At 31.6% G+C, this 23,245-nt stretch overlaps 1 protein-coding gene across 1 annotated transcript in view; it reads left to right on the top strand.

Annotated features, from left to right (window-relative positions):
• Window positions 1-23,245, top strand: part of LOC145334465 (uncharacterized) — a 144,524-nt gene that overhangs the window by 21,790 nt on the left and 99,489 nt on the right. The window contains exons 2-3 of the mRNA XM_080179929.1: window positions 8,156-8,230; window positions 19,321-19,401. Of these exons, the coding sequence (XP_080036055.1) occupies window positions 8,174-8,230; window positions 19,321-19,401 (138 nt within the window). The 5' untranslated portion in view covers window positions 8,156-8,173. The remainder of the gene's footprint in view (window positions 1-8,155; window positions 8,231-19,320; window positions 19,402-23,245) is intronic.

Here is a 23,245-nt window from a genome sequence, read left to right as displayed (position 1 = left end):
AATGATAGCACAGTGCTCCCATATTGGCTAAAATTATGAAATTGTAGGGATCTTAAGGGATAGGACAATGACCGATAAATTGGTTTAAATCCTCAATAATAATAAACCAAATTACCTCTTTGTAGATTACAATTAGTAGTTGAAACGTTTGGACACTCAACTAAATGAACATACCAATCAAAGTTCAATAAAAGTCCCCAAAGTTGTTAATCCAATAAATATGAATAAGAATGAGAATGTTAGCATAAAATCTTAGGGACTAGTGTAATAAAAAGCCAAATGTCACTTCCCTCCCCGTTTCATGTTAGTTAAAATAATCACAAAATTATTAATAATAAGATTTTTAATAAAATAGCCTAAAACTATCCTGTAACATATGTGAGGATTCCCTAAATAGGTATACTCAATCAGTTCAGCAGTTATTGAAATCTTAAGCCACAGATTTTATTGTTATATAAATATACCTTGATTTTAAACATTTAATTGTAAATGAAAAAAGTAAATCTAATTTTATAAACATTTTCGAAATAAAAAATCTTTAAATGTATTTCAGATTAATTGCTAAACCTTTTCACCAAAAGCATTAAAATAATTATTAAATTAAATTATATAAAAATATGAAATCAAAAGAAGATATAAACTGCGCAAAAAAGAAATTTAGATCAGTAATTGTTTGGAATTTTATTTTTAAAATTCTTGTTTTAAAATAGAATAATTTAAATTTAAAGGTATTTTGACCCCTGTTTTGAAGTAACACAGTTATAATAAAATTTTAATAGTGTAAACTGTAAAATATTGCTAGAATCGATTATTTTTAAAATTAAAGATCTATGGAGGCATTTGGCTGCAGTTTAAATTTTATCCATGCATTCTATCATCAGACAATAAAATCATAAATTTATTGAAAATTAGCCCTGGACTTTGGACGTCGGGTCTAACAAAACTGGTCTTAATCTTAGATTATTTTATTATCCGCGAAAAGATGTTTATAATACTAAACAATAAATAACATATAAATTTTTTTGGACCATAATAGGAATGTTGTTATTATTGTTAAAAATACATTTATTAAATGTCGTAATTATGATATATTTAATGAATTTTGTTGTAATTTATATATAGTCTAAAACTTTAGGTTTTTACAGTTTTGGACCATTGTGGATATCAGTTTTAAGGTGGTGATATGTGCATACTAGGATTATGGGCGGAGTCCCTGCTTTAAATGAGCCTTTTTTTATTAGTTGTATCTATACAAGTTTTTGCTTCTATTAAATCCTTTTTTGTACTTTAAGATTAGTAGATTTTGCACATTTTTTACCAAAAATAGCCTAAAACCTAGAACAGCCTAGAACAGTTAGAATTTTAGAAATATTATGCCTGTTTATAAGTCAAAGCACTCTCAATTTTTAAAAAATCTGATGTATAACAGTGTGTTACTTTTTAACGTCTTTTATTATGACAATCGATATATTATTTCTTAGATGTTCATGTACTCATAAAAGTAAAAATCACAGCTGGCGAAATTATCGATAACCCTCATCTACCCTTTACCCAGATCCCTGCCCGCCTACTGGATGAACGAACTGACCAATAAATGAGGTCCATATTAACAACCTAAATCAACGACAAATTATCCTCTGTCATGATATCCACGTATATGTATTCTATATCCATTGTTATGACGACACGTTTGTCCCTTTGGAAGATTTTGTACTTGTTACGGACACGGAAGGGCAGGGTTGAAATTTGAATCCAAAAACTCGATTTTAAAAGCTAGCTAAAAACATTCAATAACAGTAAAGTTACAGTCTAAAATAGTTCAATATTCTAGTGTGATTGTATCTTGGCTGCTATTTAAGGGAACAGCCCCGTAAAAGATTATCCACTTTAATTATAACTATTGATGTCAATATCGTTTTAATCCGGATTTGTAGATATTTTTGAGAGCTTTTTAGAGTTTTAATAAAATAGGACAATTTTGATTGATCTGGGAGGGAGGGGACATTAGCCTGTAAATTTTACTGGTACCCAAAGTTTTATAATCACGTTCTTCCATTTGTTTTCTTAAACCTTTGGGTACTTTTATTAAATCTAAATTGGTTGGATCAAACTAGCATTGTCTTAAACCGGCCAAGAATTTATATTTACAAAGGGGGTAAATTTGTTTTTCATCATTGGAGATTTACATATATTTATCACCCATTGTCTTATCCCTCAATATCCTTGCATTGCCATAGGGGCCTAATATTTACGTCGACAGCATATACAACATACAGCCTACTTAAATGAAAAACGCTAGTTTAATAATGATATTGATATTAAAACTGCACAAAATTTTGACTTTGACATATAAATGAAATTCTTATATATAAAAGTAACAGGATCTATGTATGTCTGTACCGATGGATCTCGCTAACCGCTTAAGTGATATGGTTCTCCTTTACAGTGTAGCTTCTGATAGGTCCTGGTAAGGTTTACAACTTTTTTTTAGGAGGGGGTTTTTACTTTTTCTTTTTGAAACTAAAATAAAAAATGTGGGGTCGAAATCTTGAGCTACAATAAAAGTCTAAAAAAAAATTTTTGATAGCTCTAAAACTAATAAGTCTAAAAGCCCGCCATGTAGCCAAAAAATCACTTACAACGAATCAAACAAGGATGACCATATCCCAAAAGTAGTCTGGGGAAAAATATACAAATGAAAAATTTGAATCTAAAGTCTTTTTTTGTCAATTATCTATTTTATCAAGCCTTCGTTACAGGGGATTTAATATGAAATACATACACGGAAAGCTAGTAAGAAGGAAAGACAGACAGACAGATAGACAAACACCCTAAATCTCAGTAAGAGGAAAGACAGACTGATAGACAGACATTCTAAATCTTAGTAAGAGGGAATGATAGACTGACAGACAAACAGACATATCAACAAGTAGAGTAGCTTTTCTATTAAGAATAGACAGACATGTGTGTGTGTATGTGTGTGAGTGAGTGTGTGTGTGAGTGTGTGTCACATTTCAGGACACGATAAAACACAGGGAGGGAGGGGACATTGGACTGTTTATTGCACTAGTACGAGTACCCAAAGTTTCATAATAATTAAACTTTGGGTACTTTTAGGAAACTTTGATTGGTTCAGTAACCAATAATTGAAATCTACAGGTGGGGTAAATATGTTTATCAACCTTAGGTTAAAAAAAAATAATTATTGTCCATTGTCTTATCCCTTTATATCCCTGATAAAACACGATTATGTAAAACCCACTTAATACCTACTTTAAATTTATACAACAGTGCAGTTTATCAATGGTAGCTCCTTGGTTAACTTTGTCCGTCCGTTCAACTAATATAATAGAAATTTACTATTTTGTTTTGATTTCTTTATTGATGTCAATTTCAGCATGTATTTTGTATAAATATTGATTTTTTATTAGTTAGAATTATCCCTTTATGTAGATTGATATTATTGGTTATAAACTCACTGGAAAATACTAGTTTATACCAACCAATCACGATTTAGTAAAAATCCTTGGGTACTTCTTTAATTTACAATCAAATATCCACTCTTTGAAACTTTTTAAAGATCAGACAAAAAAAAATGAATATAAAGTTTTTTTTTGTCTGAAGCATAAGATTTCGACAAGTACAGAATTGATTGAGTTCTCAGTTTTAAATAAGCTTCACATAGGTCCCGAGTTGATTTTAGGCTATTTTTATTTTTATATCTAAGCCTTAGCATGGATTTAGGCTATTTTTTGTTCCCTCCTCATCCCTTTGAATACGGAGCCCCTAGAAGCCAGGGGCGCAAACGCTAGTATAGTTTTAGAGTAGCTGCGTTCTAGACTAAAGGGATAAGACAATGGCCGATAAATTGATGTACAATTACATCCCCACAAATGAGAAAACACAAAATTACCCCTTCTGTATATACATAACAATTCAAAATTAGTGGACACTCAACTTAGTGAACCAACCAATCAAAATTCAATATAAAGTCCCCAAAGTTGTTCTTGGGGATCTTAAGGGATAAGATAAATTGAAGTTCATCCTTAATTAAGATAAACAAAATTACCCCTCATAAGTTTATGTGCATTAAAATTTATGGTTGAAAATTTCCCGAAACCTTCCCGGGACTTATGCGAAGCCTCCTTGAAATATTGAATATTGTTTAGTCCTCTGACACTGTACATAATTATAAAGATTATTATTTGAAATGGAGAACTCAATCGGTTTAAATGTTCGCGAGATCTTAACTGACAAAATAAATACATTCCTACTGTATATAATAGGATAAATAATATACTTTCCAGTATGACTTCGAAACCGACTTAAATCCGCTGGATTAGAACCAGTTCTCAGCCATACTGAAAAACCAAGTATAGCATTGTATAACAGTAATTTTTCAACGAGTGTTTAAACAAAAATCATAGGATTAATAAAAGCTTAGTTGGGCCGTTCATCCGGCCCCTCAGAACTAACAAAACTGGTTTAATCTTATAATTTTTCATTTCAATATCCACGAAAATTTATATTTTAGAATACTATTACGTTTAAATTTCTGGTGAAATATTTTAGAAATTAAATTAGATGAAAATTATAATTTTATGGATGAATGGATTAAATAGTTGTATGCGAGTTTTCATTAATGAATTTTTAAGTAGCGAAGCTACTTTGTATGCGCTTGTGTATGTCTGTCTAACTGTCTTTTCTATAGTATGTCCGTCTGTCGGTGATGTTAGTAGGTTGATGATTTTATTTTTACTAGCGACTGCACCTCTAGCTTCTAGGGCTTCCGCATTTAAAAGGTTAGGGAAGTGGAGATAAATAGACTTAAACCCTACCGGTACCTATGTGAAGCTTACCTAAAATGAAAAGCTTAATATTTTATTTTGGGAGAGCAGTCATTTATTTCTAGGACGATATTTCTTACGAGGGTTGTTGTACCCTCCTCCCAAATAGTTTTGAACCTTCCCATGACATTGTAAAAGGAGAACCGTATCGTATGTAGTTAGCAAGATCCTTCGGTAGAAATAGACACTTAGACAAACTCACAAAAATCTTGTTACTTTTAAATAATGATTTATTCTTTAGCTTCCCTTTTATGGATGTTGTCATCCTTATTTTTCAATGAAAGAAGAGTTTTTCTTTTTTTTTTCTGCAGACTTTCTTGTAGGGTTGTAGCAATGGATATATAATAAGTGGATATTGTGTTATATTTTTGCATACCCTGATAATAAAATGTTTCTCTCAGCTGGTTAATATAACGATTGCCCCCACCACCCTTATGAAATAACCCAATCCCCTCCCCTAACCATGAAGGAACGTATTGAGGACTGTATTAGCAACCTAAAATGACGTCATAAACTCCGCTGTCATAATATCCAAGAATACTATATCCATTACTGTAGTGGTTAGCTAGTAAATTTAATAATTGCACATGATGTAATCAGCTAAATTCACAGTGGGTTAGATTTAATAAAAAAATGTAAATTATAATAAATGATTGTAATCATTTTGAATCAAGCTTTTAGATTAATCCCTTTCCCCCCAAAAGGGGGCTATATTAAGCACTTATCCTTCTAAAAAGGGATGTTATATTAAGCACTTATCTCCCCAAAAGGGGTTCTATTAAGCACTTATCCTCCCAAAAGGGGCTATTTTAAGCACTTATCCCCCCCAAAAGGGTTATATTAAGCACTTATTCCCTAAAAAGGGGTTATATTAATCACTTATCCCCCCCTAAAGAGGTTATATTAAGCACTTATTCCCCAAAAAACTAAAAGACAGTTTTTGATGAATATTGGCCCGTTGTGTAGAAATTACATTGTCAAGGAAATCACGAATTGTTTTCTATCCCCATATCCTATTTCACCATATTTATAGATGGATCGATAGATAGAGAGATAGATTAATAGATAGATAGAAAAAGATGCATAGATTAACTGGCAGATAGATAGATATTAGCGGCTAAGCCCCTCCGAATGGGGGGGGGGGGAGTCGACTATCCCAATTTCAATTAATTTTAAAAAGAAGAAGTGAAGAAAATTAGGATATTTTTTGGTGTTACCCATTCCCAAAATAGCTTTTTCCAGGACCTATTAGAAGCTACACTGTACAGGAGAATCATATCAGTTCATTGGTTAGGGAGATCTTTCGGGACAGACAGACAAAGATACTGTTACTTTTATATAAGGATAGCAATATAAACATGCATTGTAGGTAGATAAGAGAATAAATGGATCGATAGATAGAATGATTGATAAATTGGATATATAGATTGATGGATAGATAGATGGAGCACAATTAACTTTTAAAGATGCTTCGCATGTACAAATCTTATTATAATAGATATGTTATTACATGGATCTTACACCAGAATTTTATGTACTCTAATAAAGTGAAACTTGTAGCTGGCTAAAATATTGATTCCTTCACCCAATATCCTCCCTTCCTACTGGATGAACGAACTGACCAATAAGTGATGTCCATATTAGCAACATTGTTAGCCCTGTCGTAGTATCCACGTATATTCTATAACTATTCTAGTATTTTTAAAAAGAAATACTCGCATCAATAATTTGCATATAATAAAAATGTAAAGGTTATCAGTAATAGTGTTCATACATTTTTACTGTTATCATATCAATATGGATATACATAGAATATTTGGATATTTTGACAGGAGAAAAATTGTCGTAAATTTAGGTTGCTAATAAGGACCTATTTTATTGGTCAGTTCGTTCATCCAGCATTATAAATTGAGGCACATCCCAATGTTGATAAACAAAATTTCTCTTTATAGATTAATATTATTAGTCGAGAAGTTTGGACATTGCTGGTTAGAACAAACCAATTAGGATTTAATAAAGATACTCAAAGTTTTAAGCCAACGAATAAGAGAACATTATCATAAATCTTTCAGCACCAGTTTAATTTACAGTGTAAATTATTTTTGCAGGATTTTGGCTATTTTTATTGTCCACAATAACGTAAAAACACTGAATTCACAAACGTGAATTCGTGTAGGCGCACTATACAATATTCGTTCAGGATTTTTATGTATGTGTGTTAGTGTGTATGTGGATATGTGTGTGTGTGTGTGTGTGTGTGTGTGTGTATGTGTATGTGTGTGTGTCTGTATTTATGCCGGGATGGAGGGGACATTGAGCTGTTTTTTACACTAGTCCCCAAAGTTTTATAATAACGTTTACCTGTCCGTTGGTTTAAAAACTTTGAGGACTTTTATTGAACTTTGATTGGTGGGTTCATTAAGTGTCCCAACTTTTCAACCACTAATTGTAATCTATCGAATTTTATGTAATATTGTTGGGGATGAACATCAATTTATTGGCCATTGTCTTATCCCTTTAGATCCCTGGTATTTATATGTGTATGTGTGTGTGTGTCTGTGTGCGCAATTTTTTTTGAAAATTTAGTTTCCTGTTTCTTAACAATTTTTCCGGTGTTTTTAAACTTGAATTGTTAATCGATAGATGATAAGAGAGGTAATCATAATAAAAAATATTAGCTTTAGATGTAAATTTAGATGTATAGATAATTAGATGTAACTTATCTGTCTATCTCTACTTATACAGTTATCTATCTATTTATTTATCTATCGATTCTTAATACCTATTCAGCTATACTATAATTCATAATAAATTTATTAATCAATTAATTTATCAATATCAATCTATCTTTTCATCTATTATTTATCAACCTATCTATGTTTTAATCAATTTTCCTATTATCCCATAAATGAATCCTCCCCGCAAATAAAAACCTTCTAGTACCTATGAGAAGCTTTACTGTAGAGGAAAACCATATCGATCCAGCGGTTAGCGAGAATTTAGTACAGACACATACCGACATTATATTCAAGGATCTAAAGGGATAAGACAATGGTCAATAAATTTATGTACATTCCCAATCACGACACACAAACTTATCCCTTCCGTAGGTCATAATTAGTTGTTGAAACGTTTGGACACTAATCTTAATGAACCAATTAAAAATCATTAAAAGTCCCCAAAGTTATTATGCCAACGAATAAGAAAACGTTATTATATAACTTTGGGGACTAGTGTATTAAACAGTCCAATATCCCCTCCATTTTTGCATTTTATTTCTTTTATATAAATATTATTTAACTTTTTAGGTATGTTATACAAGAAGTATGAGTGAAAAAGACGTCAAAGATCAACCTATATATGAAAATACTCACAAACAAAAGGTATGTCCATCTGTCTATTTGTCTGTCTATCTATCTGTTTATCTACATATCTATCTATCCATCCACCTATCTATCTATATATCTATCCATCCACCTAGCTATCTATATTTCTATCCATCCATTCATTTGTTGTAAAAGATCAACCTATGTATGAAAATACTTACAAACAAAAGGTATGTCCATCTGTCTATTTATCCATCCATCCATTAATCTGCTTATAGATCAATCTGTCTGATTATGTATCCATATATCTATATATCTATCTATCTATCTATCTATCTATTCATTCATCTGTTTATCTATCCATCCATCTATCTATATATCAATCCATCTTAAAGGAAAGTCCATCTGTCCATCTATCTATCTATCTATCTATCTATCCATCTATTTATCAATCTATCTGTTTATTTATCTATCCCTCCATCCATCTATCTATCTGTTTGTAAATCTATCTATCCATCCGTCCATCTTTTTATCTATCTAATATCTATCTATCCCTCCATCCATCTATCTATTCGTTTGTAAATCTATCTATCCATCCATTCATCCATCCATCTGTTTATTTATCTATCTATCTATCCATCTATCCGCATATCTATCTATTGCACTAAAAATAATACTAGTACCTTAAACGCCATATCTCATATGTTGGTTAAAAACTTTGGGTACCTTAATCAAATCTTGTTTGGTTGGGTCAAACTAGCTTTGCCGATACGAATCACTTTAATAATTATAACCTACACAAGGGGTAATTTAGTTTTTCATAATTAGAATGTACATAAATTTTCGTCCATTGTCATATCCATTAAGATCATCGCGATGCAATAGCAATTTTTCAACACGCCTTAAGAAGCTGCATAAAATATTAATAAAGCCTACGGAAGTATAGGGCAGGGATCTAAAAGGGATAAGACAATGGCCAAAAAATTTATGTACATCCATAATGATGATACACAAAATTACCCCTTCTGTTGATAACAATTAGTGGTTAAAACGTTGTTGCTACTCAACTAAGTTAACCAATTCAATAAAAGTCCCCAAGGTTGTTAAGCCAACGAACAAGAAAAAGTTATTATAAGACTTTGGGGACTAGAAAATAAACAGCCCAATGTCCCCTCCCTGCCTGAGTATTTTTGTCCATATGTTTTGCTTCCGGTTAAGATCTCTTAAACGGGTTTTCTGTCTTCAACATACATTTTTGACAGCTTACTATTATGTTTTAAAATATTTGAATTAACTATCAAACTATGAATATTTAAATAAATATTATTAACTTCTACTCTAATAAAGTAATTCTTCTAGTTGGCTAAAATAACGATACCCCTTTACCTCCCCCCTCCCTACTGGATAAGCAAAATGGCCAATAAATGAGGTCCGAATATATTGGCAACCTAAATTGACGATAAATTTTCCCCTGTTAATATATCCACGTATTCTATATCCATTATTGAGACCCAATCCTAAAAGGTAAAATTCAAGGTTAAAAACACACAAACTTAAATCAAATATTTACTCATCTATTTTCCTTAGAGGAGCGAAGCTTCTCAACAACTTCTTTTAGTTGTTAGATTAGAGTAAAACACTAGAGGGAGAAAGGGTTGAATAATTGTATCTCCCAATCGCAACCACCTTGTGCAACCTTTCTATTGGATCATTGAAAATCAACCAATGGTGTCGCTTATATTAACACACCCAAGTAGCTGAAAATAATTTAGAAGCAGACGAAAGGGGTCTTTGAAAAATGAAGGGAGGTAGTTGTCTGTATATACATCTAAATCTGTATAAATCTGTTGTTGTTAGTTTAATCCTTGAGAAGAGGCTCCACAATAGAATATTTTTTGCCGTATGGCTTCAAAATCGACCAGTATCCGCTGGATTAGAACCATACTGAAATTCATATTTCGTATCGTATTACAGACATTTTAATAAAATTAACATAAAATATTAATACTAGTTTTGTTAGCTTAAACGTACAGATCTGCAAACTGAGTTATAGAGCAGTTGCTCTACTAATGTCTAAATTGTGTTCATTACACTTTAGGGGCATAAACCAGGGAGGGAGGGGACATTGGGCTGTTTATTACACTAGTAACCAAAGTTTTATAATAAGATTTTCTTATTCGTTGGCTTAACAACTTTGGCGACTTTTGATTGGTTGGTTCATTAAGTTGAATATCCAAACGTTTAAACCACTAATTGTAATCGACAGAGGGGATTGTTTCAAGTGTATCATCAATGGGGATGTACAACAATCTATCGGCCATTGTCTTATCCCTTTAGATTCCTGGTTATAACCTCTGTATAGTATACATAACCCTCTTATAATTAAGCCCTTCCTTATTAAGAGGAAAGGTCATTAAATAAGCGACACCTTAAAAATAAATGCTTTTAGAAATGAACAAGCTAAAATTGTAAAGAAAATAGCATTAAACATGTCAGAGATCAATACTATGTTTTTTTAAAGTATGAAACCACGTTATCGTATTCGTTGGTATCAAATAGTTCAACCAATAGTTTTATGATAAAGTTAGGGTAAATTGTGTTTATCATTATTGGGGATGATTATCAATTTATCGTACATTGTCTTATCCCTTAAAATCCCTAATACAAGAGAAACATTGGATCTACTGCAGTTCACGGTAAAATATTGCTGGTAACGAATATTTCCAAAAATCTATAAATTTTAAAGGCTGCTAGCTGCCAAACGGCTGAACGTACAGATCATACCCGCACACCATTTTAAGTGGTATAAGGCCTACAAATAATCTGGAATAGCCAAGATCCAATGATGAACAGGGAAAGCTTCACTGAAGAAAAAACGCGTAAAATAGGTCTTTTTCGCGCATTTCTCTGCACTGCGAGATAATTATGCATTATTGATTTATGGCTATTCCAGATTATTTGTAGGCCTTCTTATGCTGCTTAAAACAGTGTGCAGGCATGAGCTGTACGTTCAGCCGTTTGGCAGCTAGCAGCCCCTTTAAAATTCATAGATTTTTGGCAATATTCGTTACCAGCAATATTTTACCGTGAACTGCAGTAGATCCGAAACATTATATAGACGTATGACTTCAAAACTAAGTTCAATGCTAAAGGGGAAACGTTTGAAAATCTACCAAAGGTTAGGTAATTGCCAGGAATCTTAAGGGATAAGACAAAGGATAATTGGTTGAAAATTTGCTAATTTCAACCAACCAATCAATCCTTTTCTATAAAGTAGTAATGATTTTATGATGGCTGCAACTTAAGATTTCAATAACTACTGAACTGATTGAGTTCTCCATAAGGGGAAAGCTTCAAATAGGTCCAGATTGGTTTTAGCATTATTTTTTTTGATTAAAGAATTGGCTTGGTTTTAGGCTATTTATGTATTTTAAAACAAGGATATAAAGGGATGAGACAATAACTGATAAATTGATGTGAATCTCGAATGATAGTACACAAAAATTACCCCTTCTGTAAATTACAATTAGTGGTTAAAACGTCTGGACACTCAACTTAATAAATCCAACCAATCAAAATTTAATTTAAAAGTCCCCAAAGTTGTTGGGCCATCATAAAACTTTGGGGACTAGTAAAATAAACAGCCTATTGTCCCCTTTTCCCTTATTTTCTGACTTTCTTGTGAAGAAATCTTGATTTTAAAAATGCCTACACACTATATGCCTTTTATTATTTTGTATGTCTAACCTTATAGATAGGGTTAAGGCGATTTTTAGTCAACAGACAACCAATCCTTTAATTGCACGACCTTTTTCTGTAAAAACTGTGCATATTTATTTGCATATGTTCTATGTTATGTGCCTGATAATTTTTTAAGAATGATAAAAAGTACCCAAAGTTTTTATCCAACAAATAACAGAAAATGTCTATAAAAACTTTGGGTGCTAGTTTTATTTATGGTCCAATGGCCCCTCCCTCTCTTCCTGATGATATATTCAAAGTATGACATTAGGGTTATCCATGGAGGGAGGGGACATTAAGCTGTTTATTACACTAGTCCCCAAAGTTTTATGATAACGTTTTACTATTTGATGGCTTAACAACTTTGGGGGAAGGAATTATTGGCTTTTGATTGGTTAGTACATTAAGTTGAATATCCAAAAGTTTCACCTACTAATTTTAATCTACAGAAGGGTAAATTATAAGTATCATCATTGGGGATGTACATAAATTTATCGGCCATTGTCTTATCCCCTAAGAACCCTGATTCCAAGTATGACATTAGAGTTATATATGTTTTTAAATGTGAATTTCATGGAGCTACATCATTGAGAGGAACGGGGTATCTCGAAAAAAATTATATAATAAATATTTTACAAGAAAGTGTAGTTATTTATCGCATCGTATTACAGACAGCTTTCCGCGGATATTAAAATAAAAAAAACGTAAGATTTAAACCAGTTTTGTTAGCAAGGTTAACAAAATTCATATCAATATTTTTAATATTCGTAGAAAGCTGGATATAGTAAGATGCGATACATGACTTTTCAGTATGGCTTAGCATATTTATCGATTTGAAAGCCATACTGTAAAATATTAAAAATTAATGACAACATAAAATTCTATAAATAGTAATTTATAAACAGACGGAAAAGACATTTTTTAGATGCTATACCCCTATCCCTGATAGAAGAGCAACCTTTTTACCCCCACATGGATGACAGACAAAATAAGGGTCTTATTTTGTACAGCACATATTTTGTTTCTCTCGCGAGATAATCGATATACTATTACTTGTATGTGGCACCAGATTTTCATGTACTCTAATAAAGTTATGCTCGCAGCTGGCTAAAATAACGATATCCCTATCCACTCACTTTTACCTCATCCCCTCCCCTCCTACTGGATGAACGAACTGACCAATAAAGGATGTCCATGCTAGCAACCTAAAATGACGGCATTTTCCTCCTGTCGTAATATCCACGTAATATTCTCTATCCATTTGCGAGATTCATAAATATTTTATTAAAAATTTCATATACTAAAATTTACTAAACCAAAAGATAACCCAAATATCAATTTAACACTTAGAAGGTGTTTATTACACTGGACCCCAAAGTTTGATAATAACGTTTTCTTATTTGTTGGCTTAGCAACTTTAGGGATTAGCTGGTTTATTAAGTTGAGTGTTTAAACGTTTCAACCACTAATTTAATGCTACACAAGGGGTAATTTTCATTATAGGAGATGTACATCAATTTATCGGCCATTGTCTTATATCTTTAGATCCCTGATGTGCCATTGTACTTTTAGAACTTTCGTACATTTTCTAACTATTAGGTAACTGCGACCCCTAAATCCAATTTTGGTTTTATGATTTCATCTGAAAAGCACTTCCTTTTTCAAACCTCACAAAGAACAAGGACATGTTATTTACATAAGAAGCTATGTTGGGCTGTTTTTACACTATAGTCCCCAAGGTTTTACAATAACATTTTCTTATTCGTTGGCTTAACAACTTTGGAGACATTTATTGAATTTTTATTGGTTGGTTCATTAAGTTAAGTGTTCTAATGTTTCAACCACTAATTTTAATCTACAAAAAAAATTATTTTATGTATCATCATTTGGGATATACATTAATTTATCGGCCATTGTCTTATCCCTTTAGATTCCTGAAGAAAAGTTGTGTTGGCTAACAAAAATCAGCTTATGAACAAAGAAAGTGAAAACGTACGGACGTACAAAATCATGTTTAAGAGTAGCTTCGCTATCAAAAATGGTTAGATTTACAGACGAATTTATATAAATCAGTTGAATGTTGCACCAGATCTTCATGTACTCTGTGATGCTCCCAGCTAAAATAAGAAAACCCCCATCCATTCCCAATACCCCCTTCCCTCCTCTCTTACTTAGATGAACGAACTGACCAATAAAATAGGTCCATATTAGCAAGCTTGATGACAAATTTTCCCATGGCAATATGACCATGTATATTCTATATCCATTATTATATGTATATATACAAAAACATAAAAATGATAGAAATTAGCAAAAGAGATATAAACGAATGGATAGAGAGAAGTAGATATCATTTTATTGAATAATTTTTACTAAATAATCATTTTCCAGTATGACTTTAAATTCGCTGTATTAGAAATTAAAAATCATGTATAGCATCGTATTATAAACAATTTTCCACGAATATCATATAGCCCGGGCCCGGTTCTAGTCTTTTTATTTTAATATCCGCGAAAAGCTGTCCATAATTCGATGCGATAAATAATTATTTTCTTCTATATTGCTGCTCTACTTATAGACAAAAGTCTTCTTTTTATTGTTTCCTAAGACCTTAAAAGATCTTTTAGGGATTTTTTGGAAACATTAAATTTTTTTATGGTTATGTATTTGTCAAATAATGTTAAGGTTAATTGATTAAGCCATATTTGGACATTTTATGTCTATCTATCTATTCTTATTTTTTGCCTTCTATCTGTCTATTTTATTTTTGGTGGTTTCTCTGAAATTCAATTTGCACCACAAAATAACATTTGCTGTAGAGGCAAGAAATGTTTTTAATATCCCTATAATAAAGTAACTGGATGTCTGTATGTCTTTTGTACCGAAGGATCTCGCTAACTGTTGAAACGATATGGTTCTCCTTTACAGGTTAGCATTTCATAGGTCCTGGGAAGGTTTATAACTATTTTTGAGAGGGTATCACCACCCTCTTAAGAGAAATCGCAAAAAACATAACTATGTCTGTCAAGCGGCAAAAAAATATTTATGGTAAACAACTGATCTTCATTCTTTAGATTGAAAAGAAAACTTTGAAAATAATGAAAAGGGGGGATCGACGAAAATATGTGAACGCACTAAATATTTTCTATTAAATTTTTGCTTGAAACCTTCCTTGGCTGTTGTACACCCTCCTTCTGCACGCCTCTAAAATCTATCTATCTATTTTCTTATCTATCTATCTATTTTCTTATCTATCTATCTATTTACTTATCTATCTATCTATTTTCTATCTATTTATCTATCTCTCTATTTGACAAATGTTGTTAAATATAATTGATTATGCCTTATAAGGAAAATCCAAATAATATCCTTAGACACTTTTTTTGCAGAATAAAAGTTTGACTTCCTAAAAAACTAAAATTGAAAGTTAAAATTTCCTAGGAATAAAATATTAAAATTTGGGGTGGGGGGGGGGGGGGAGGGGGCATTGGATTGTAAATCAAACTGCTACCTATAGTCTTATGAAAAAGTTCTTTCAATCGTTGGGTAATTATATTAAATCTAAAATTGGTTTGTTCTAATTAGCTGTGGCCAAACTCTTCTATTGATAAACTTAATCTTCATAGAAAAAGGCATTTTGTTTATCATCATTGGGGATGTACATCAGTTTATCATCATTGGGAATAAACAATCCATCAATTTGTCGTTCATTGTCAGATCACTGGATAAAATTATTATGAAATTGATTTATATATTAGTACTAGAAAATTATAGGTCTATGTTTTAAAATAAATATGAAATTTGACACTAAGTTTCACTTATTGGTTGATTTTATAATACAGCAAAAATTAGCTGATTATCAAATAATTAGGGATCAAAAGGGATAAGACAATTGCCGATAAATGGATGTACAAAAATTACCCCTTCTTTAAATCACAATAATTGGTTAAATCGTTTGGACACTCTTAATGAACCAACCAATTAAAAATCAATAAAAAGTTGTTAAGCCAAACGAAAATTAAAATTTTTTTTATAAAACTTTGGGGACTAGTTTAATAAACAACCCAATGTCCCCTTTATAAATTTTAAATATTAAAACTTAGAAACATTACAAGATACATATTCTAACACTATATAATGTAATTTAATCCTAATTTTATTTTTGACATATAATTGGATAATAGAGATAATCTATAGACAGACACAATCTCTTGATCAGCCAATAGGAAACAATGGAGGAACAAGCTGGTCATACTATATTGGTTTGAAGTGTACATATTTTAGATTCACTTAATTCTAATGATGAGTCAGCAATAAGTAGTTGTATTACTTAGTCTAAAGCCTTGCTTGGTTAAATTATATCAGAAAGACAATCAACCTTTTGATTGAACCTTTGACTGGAAGTCCCAACTGTTCATGGTGATGAGTTTTGCCTACAATGGGCCAAGTCATTCCCCCTACCATTACTATCAGTATAACGTGCCAGACGTAGCAGCAGTAATTATCATTTTAACGTCTCTAGTATGACGCAGTACGTGGGTCAGACTCGAACCCGATACCTCCCCACCACCTGACAGCAAGCAGGCATGCTATATCATTTACGCTGGTGCCGCGGGCTATATGCCGCCAAATAGATAGATAGAAATAGATAGATAGAATATAGATTCCAATTTTGACATATTGAAAGTGAAACTTTTTGATTATAACATTATTACAAATCACATATACGTTTATACGATGCAGTCAATATAATTTTTTTTTTGCAAAATTCAACTAATATTGTGCCCAGGGAGGAGGAAGGGGGGGGGGGAGGACATTGGTCTGTTTATTACACTAGTCCCCAAAGTTTTATAATTACGTTTTCATATTCGTTGCCTTAACAACTTTGTGGACTTTCATGGAACTTAAATTGGTTGGTTCATTTAGTTGAGTGTCCAAACGTTTTAGTCACTAACATTAGCTAATTGTAATCTAGAGAAGGGGTAATTTTGTGTACCATCATTAAGGATGTACATCAATTTAACGGACATTGTCCTATCCCTTTAGATCCCTGTGTTTACCCACTCTACAAGCAAGTGTTTGTTTACAGTTTAGCTATGTTTTTTTTTTTTGAAAAATAAGACTTTTTAAAATATTTTTTTTTCGCATCGTAATAGGGGCAGCTTTCCGCGGATATTAAAATAAATAAACATACATATAAAAACCATTTTTGTAAGCTATGAAGTGTCGAAGGTTGTTATTAATTTCATTAATTTGTTTAAAATTTAGTTGATAGATATTGTATGTAGTTTAACTTTTTGCCGCTAGGTGTCTCAAGTTTTATTTTTTATTACCCTAAAATTCAATTAAATTTAATTGTACCTTTTTAAAATCTTGAAATTTATATTCTTGAAATAATCTCAACTTGGAAGTGTGTTTATCCTAATATAGCAATAACGTTTTTAATTTAAGGTGGGCGCTCGTTATTAAAGCCAGTTACAAGTGTCACATTTTTAGAATACATAGTAATCTGGTGTAAAATCCAATTATTAACAAAACCATTACTGCTAAAATATGTTTGTGTGTCTATTTACAAACTTTGGTCATTGAATTTTTAATTTCGGTCCCTCGGGGCATACAAATCTGGTTTTAATCTTTAATAATTTCATTTTAATATCCGCGTCAAGCTGTTTTTCATACGATGCGATAAATAACTATTCTTGACGTTTATAAGGTTTGTATAATTTTGTTACCCATTTTTTTACTTTGGTAGCTATTAAATCCCTAGAGATGAATAAAGGGCTGTAGATTTAGTTTACCATAATTCTTACATTATGACGCTATAAATTTTAAGATTATTTGTTTTGAAAAAACTCTTTTGATATAACATGTTATACATATTATTATAACAGTAAGAAATTGGTAAATTGTTGCCCGCGGCCGTATCTGAGATATTGGTGGCAGGGATCTGAAGGGATAAGACAATGACCGATAAATTGATGTACAGTACACCCTAATGATGATACATAAGTTATCCCTTCTGTAGATTACAATAAGTGGTTGAAACGTTTGAACACTTAATGAATCAACCATTTGGAATTCAATAAAAGTCCCCAAAGTTGTTAAGCCGTAAAACTTTGGGGACTTGTGTAATAAACAGCCCAATGTCCCCTCCCTCCTTGTATATGATGGCCAAATTTGATAGATTGGTATATAGATGGATAGACACAGTGGCGTACACAGTGTTTTTCCAGGGGGGGGGGGGTTGCGAAGCGCTTCAGAAAATTTTACACACCCCTTAAAATTTTTGACAGCCCTCTTCAACTATAACCGAATGGTGCATATGGGGTGCATCCCCCCATTTCTGCACGTCTTTTATGATAGATAGATAGATTAAAAAGAAATAGATAGATCCATAGGCAGATGGATAGATAGATAAATAATTTTGGCCACAAAAATATAAAATTCATAATGGATTTTTGTGGTCCCCGAAAATTTACCAAAAAAAGCCCACAATACCAATTTCCTTCAATAATATAAGCATTAAAATAGGACAAAATATTCTTTAAAACAAACACAAGTGGCTTCGCCTCAAGCCTCTTATGACTTTTCACTATAAGTAACCTAAAAAATACTTAATGAAACGGAGATACAAAAAAATCTTACTGCTTTGTATAATTGGATATTTTAACAAAAGACTTAAAAACTTCAAAAATCCATTAACAATTCAATTTAACTGTCTAACCCTGCGGGGTTTAAATATATTATTTTATTCAAGTCTAATTATTTTTTTTTGTATACATTTCTCCTTTCTTAAAAACAATTTTGTTTATTTTTATTTGGTAAGACTTTTAATGTCATGTTTGAAATCAATGTCAATTCTATCTATCTATCTATCTATCTATCCATCTATCTATCTATCTATCTATCTATCCATCTATCTATCTATCTATCTATCTATCTATCTATCTATCTATCTATCTATCTATCTATCTATCTATCTATCTATCTATCTATCTATCTATCTATCTATCTATCTATCTATCTATCTATCTCTCTATCTATCTATCTATCTATCTATCTATCTATCTATCTATCTATCTATCTATCTATCTATCTATCTATCTATCTATCTATCTATCTATCTATCTATCTATCTATCTATCTATCTATCTATCTATCTATCTATCTATCTATCTATCTATCTATCTATCTATCTATCTATCTATCTATCTATCTATCTATCTATCTATCTATCTATCTATCTATCTATCTATCTATCTATCTATCTATCTATCTATCTATCTATCTATCTATCTATCTATCTATCTATCTATCTATCTATCTATCTATCTATCTATCTATCTATCTATCTATCTATCTATCTATCTATCTATCTATCTATATATAATAGATATCTATTTAAGGTCCACTTCCTACGCCCCCTGTATGAAAATTTAAGAAGTGCTGTTAGCAAAGGGGTAAAAAAATCTTCTAATATTTATGAGGTAAGTTTTTTTTATCAGGCTATTCGTTGTTTTGGTTAGTTTTTCGGTGTATGGTCGCATATAATGGGGGAAAAATCAGGAATCTAAAGGGATAAGACAATGGCCGATAAATTGATGTACATCCCAAATGATGATACAAAAAAATACCCCTTCTGAATATTACAATTAGTATTTGGAACGTTTGGAAACTCAGCTTAATGAACCAAACAATCAAAATTCGATAAAAGTCCCTAAGGTTATTAAGCTAAGGAATACGATAACGTTATAAGGCTTTCGGGACTTATTTAATTAGCATCCCGATGTCCCCTCCCTCGCTATAACTCTGATAATTTATTTTGGCATGTTAGAATTGTCATATCGACTTCAATCTTGATGATTCCTATAACATTTTAACAGTTTAAAAAGCATAGCATCTTCATAATCATTACTGAAAAGTCTGTACGTTCTAAATAATGATGCGTTGATACACTATCTTAGTTAATGTTCGTTTGTCTAACGGTTTATTCGCATTTGTGGATGTTTTCATCCTTGTTTTTTTTGTTAGTTTTTGTTTTATTTTTGTTAATTGCTCATAAAAAAAATCAAATATTTATTTGACAATGAACAATAACATGTTGACACAGTTAGCTGTTAGTAGCGAAGCTAGCTATTTTATAAATAACTAGTGGCTACGCCCCTAAAGGCCTCTAGGGACCCTTAAGAAGGGGGGAGTTGCATTCGATAACCCAATCTTATTTAAGATTTAAAAAGAAAAAAAAATAGTTATAAACCTTCCCGGGACCAATTAGAAGCTACCCTGTAAACAAGAACCATATCGGTTCAGCGGTTAGTGAGATCCTTTGGTAGAGACTAAAAGACAATCATCCTGATACTATATTATAAGGATTGTATGTTCGTCAGTATAGATAGTTGAGATTCTATTTTTGCAAATTTTCAACAAATTTACAAACAATTTTATTATGATTTATAAATCAATATTCTGCTTGTTGAATTCTAAAACTCTTCTAGAGGTATTGTTAGTTTGTCCTGCCGTTTAAGAGCTTCGCTTTTATGGATGTTGTCATTCTTGTTTTATACCATTGACAAAATATGACACGTTAATAGCCATTATAAAAATTAAAAAGCTTTTGAGTTTTAAAGCAGGGTTAAGCCAATTAAAATAAATAAACATTTTATTACCAAATGATCATAATCAAAATTAACCCTTTAGAAGATTAAATCTTTGGTTTTTAGCAATCAATATAAAGATTAAAAGAAAGGCTCCAAAGTTTTTAAGTCAATTAAAAAAGGATGTTTTATTAAAACTTTGGCTACCAGTATAATATGTTTTCCAATGCACCCTCCCTTCCTGGAGCTTGGAATAATATTATCGCATTGTCCCCTCCCTCTCAAAGGAATTAAAAAGATGACAACTTAAAAAACTGAAAATGTTATCATATAAATCTTTTTATGTATTTAAAGTTATATTTTTGTAATTAGAGGGATAAATAAGATAAGGCCGATAAATTGATTTAACTCCTCAATGATGATTAACAAAATTACCACTTCAGTAGATTACAAATAGTGGTAGAAACGTTTAGACGCTAAACTTAACGATACAATCAATCAAAATTAAACAAAAGTACCCGAAGTTGTTAAGCTAACGAATAAGAAAACGTTATTATAAAGCTTTGGGGACTAGTGTCCCCTCCCTCCCTGTAAATTGTCGGTCTGTCCGTCTATAAAAAAGTTATTATAAAGTATATTCATCTATTTTCATAAGATTTTAATTCAGACTTCTTCGAAATAAACAATTTTTAATTTTTGAAATTGATTTATTTTTATAGTTTTCGTTTGTCCGTCTGTCTTATTGGTTTATCTTTGCTTTTATGGATGTTTTCTTACTTGGTTTTCTGTAATTGATTCGTTTAAAAGACTTTTAAAGATTGGCTGGTACAAACTGTCCATCTATGATTTAATCTACATAAAGGGTAATTTTCTATATCATAATTGGGGATATACAGCAATTTATCATCCATTGTCTTATCCCTTAAGATCCATGTTTTATTTTCCAGACATTTCTTTGTGTTTTAATGAAAACAAAAAATAAAATTTGGGATTAGTCCCTTTCGTGACAACGCCCCTGAAGGGGCGATTAGTAAATATTTTTAAAATGGCTTTTTAGGTTATATTGGGTTAGGTGATTTCCCCAAAGGGTTAGGCAATTAGCCCTCTCAGGGTTAGAGCCTCCCTGCAGGGGCTAGAAATTGGGGAAAAGCTACTGTGAAAAATACGAAGAATCGCCCCTTAATGTGCTTTGCCACGAAAGGGACTATACCCTAAAATTTTAAGATACTTGAATATTATTATTATTTTTATAAATAGTAAGAATGACAAACAAAAAATTAGATTTACCGTATGTTAAGTTTTAAGCAGCGAGTCTTTTCTATCAATTAAAATGTCCGTCCGTATGTCGGTCTGTTTTTATACAATGGAATGACAGCACATGCGACTACGCCCCCTAGAGGCCTCTAGTGGCACTTTAAATGTTTTTTTTTGTGTCTATGTTGCGTTCAAAATTACTCCTTCTGTAGATTAGAATACTTAATATGAACGAACCAATCAAATTCAGTATCCCCAAAGTTGTTAAGCCAACGAATAAGAAAACGTTGTTTTAAAACTTTGGAAACAAGTGTAATAACCAGCCTATTGTCCCCTCTCTCTGTGAGTTTGCCATCCTTGGTTTTTGTTATATAGCAATGATTTTTATTATTCATCTTTTTTATTTTTACAAAGAAATTATTATATTATTCAGTAAAGAAAATAAAGCAAAATAATAATGGATGTAGAATATATGGATATTATGACAAGGGAATTTTTTCATTGATTGGCCAGTTCATTCATCCAGTAGGCGGGGAGGTGATGGGGTAAACGTGGTTGATGGATGTATCGATCTTGTATAAGAATCGAAACAAATTGTAAGTTTATTTGTCGAAAAATTGCGTAAATACAGGATATTGTTTAAGGAAATACTTTCATTTTTAGGACTTGATTATAGAGATGCTACACTTATAACATTGTACTTTGTTGTCCCAGGAATTTATATATTAAAAATCAGATCAATGGGATAATTAGATCACATAAAAATTTGTTGTTAAAAAAGTTAAAAATCAACATTTTTAAAATGAACGTAAAGCCATTCTGGTAAAGATTATAGATTTGCTACGCTTTCTCTAAATCGTACCTATCTACCACAGGAATCACCATGCAATGTGATAATTCTAACCAATTTAAATTAACGAAAAAAGCTAACCGTTCTGGACGGGCAAACCCGAATTATAGACAAGCTTCGCATTTAAAAAAGGACAGTCAAACGGTATTTCTAAGTGCTTCTCGATCTGAATAGAAATGTTAAAAAGCCATATACCAAGGGAGGGAGGGAGGGCACATTGGAGTATAAATTATACTGATAGTTGATACCCAAGGATTTATATAGATGGCTTAAAAACTTTGGGTACACTGTTAAATAATGATCGTATGGTCCAAACTTTTCAACCATTTTCAACCATGGATTTCAAATATAATATTGACATCCATTGTCTTATCCCTTAAGATCCCTGAAAGTATGATAAAACACTATTGACATGAAAAGACGACAAGATCTCTGTAATTGCTGATCTTATAAATTTATCTTTTTTAATAGCGAAGCTTATCTACATTTAGGGATGATACATCTGTACGTCTGTCTGTAACGGATTCTTCTCACCGTTAACTTAGGCATGCTAGAATTGTCTTGTAGATTTAAAACTTTGCATCCTAATTCCTGTGACAGTTATGTACAATTTAGAAAACGTAGCTACTTTAT

Source organism: Acartia tonsa, chromosome 12 (assembly GCF_053477335.1).
Source record: "Acartia tonsa isolate MP-2025a chromosome 12, ASM5347733v1, whole genome shotgun sequence".
Taxonomy (NCBI): domain Eukaryota; kingdom Metazoa; phylum Arthropoda; class Copepoda; order Calanoida; family Acartiidae; genus Acartia; species Acartia tonsa.
Note: the sequence above shows the minus strand (reverse complement) of the source record. Positions and strands in the feature narration are given on the sequence as shown.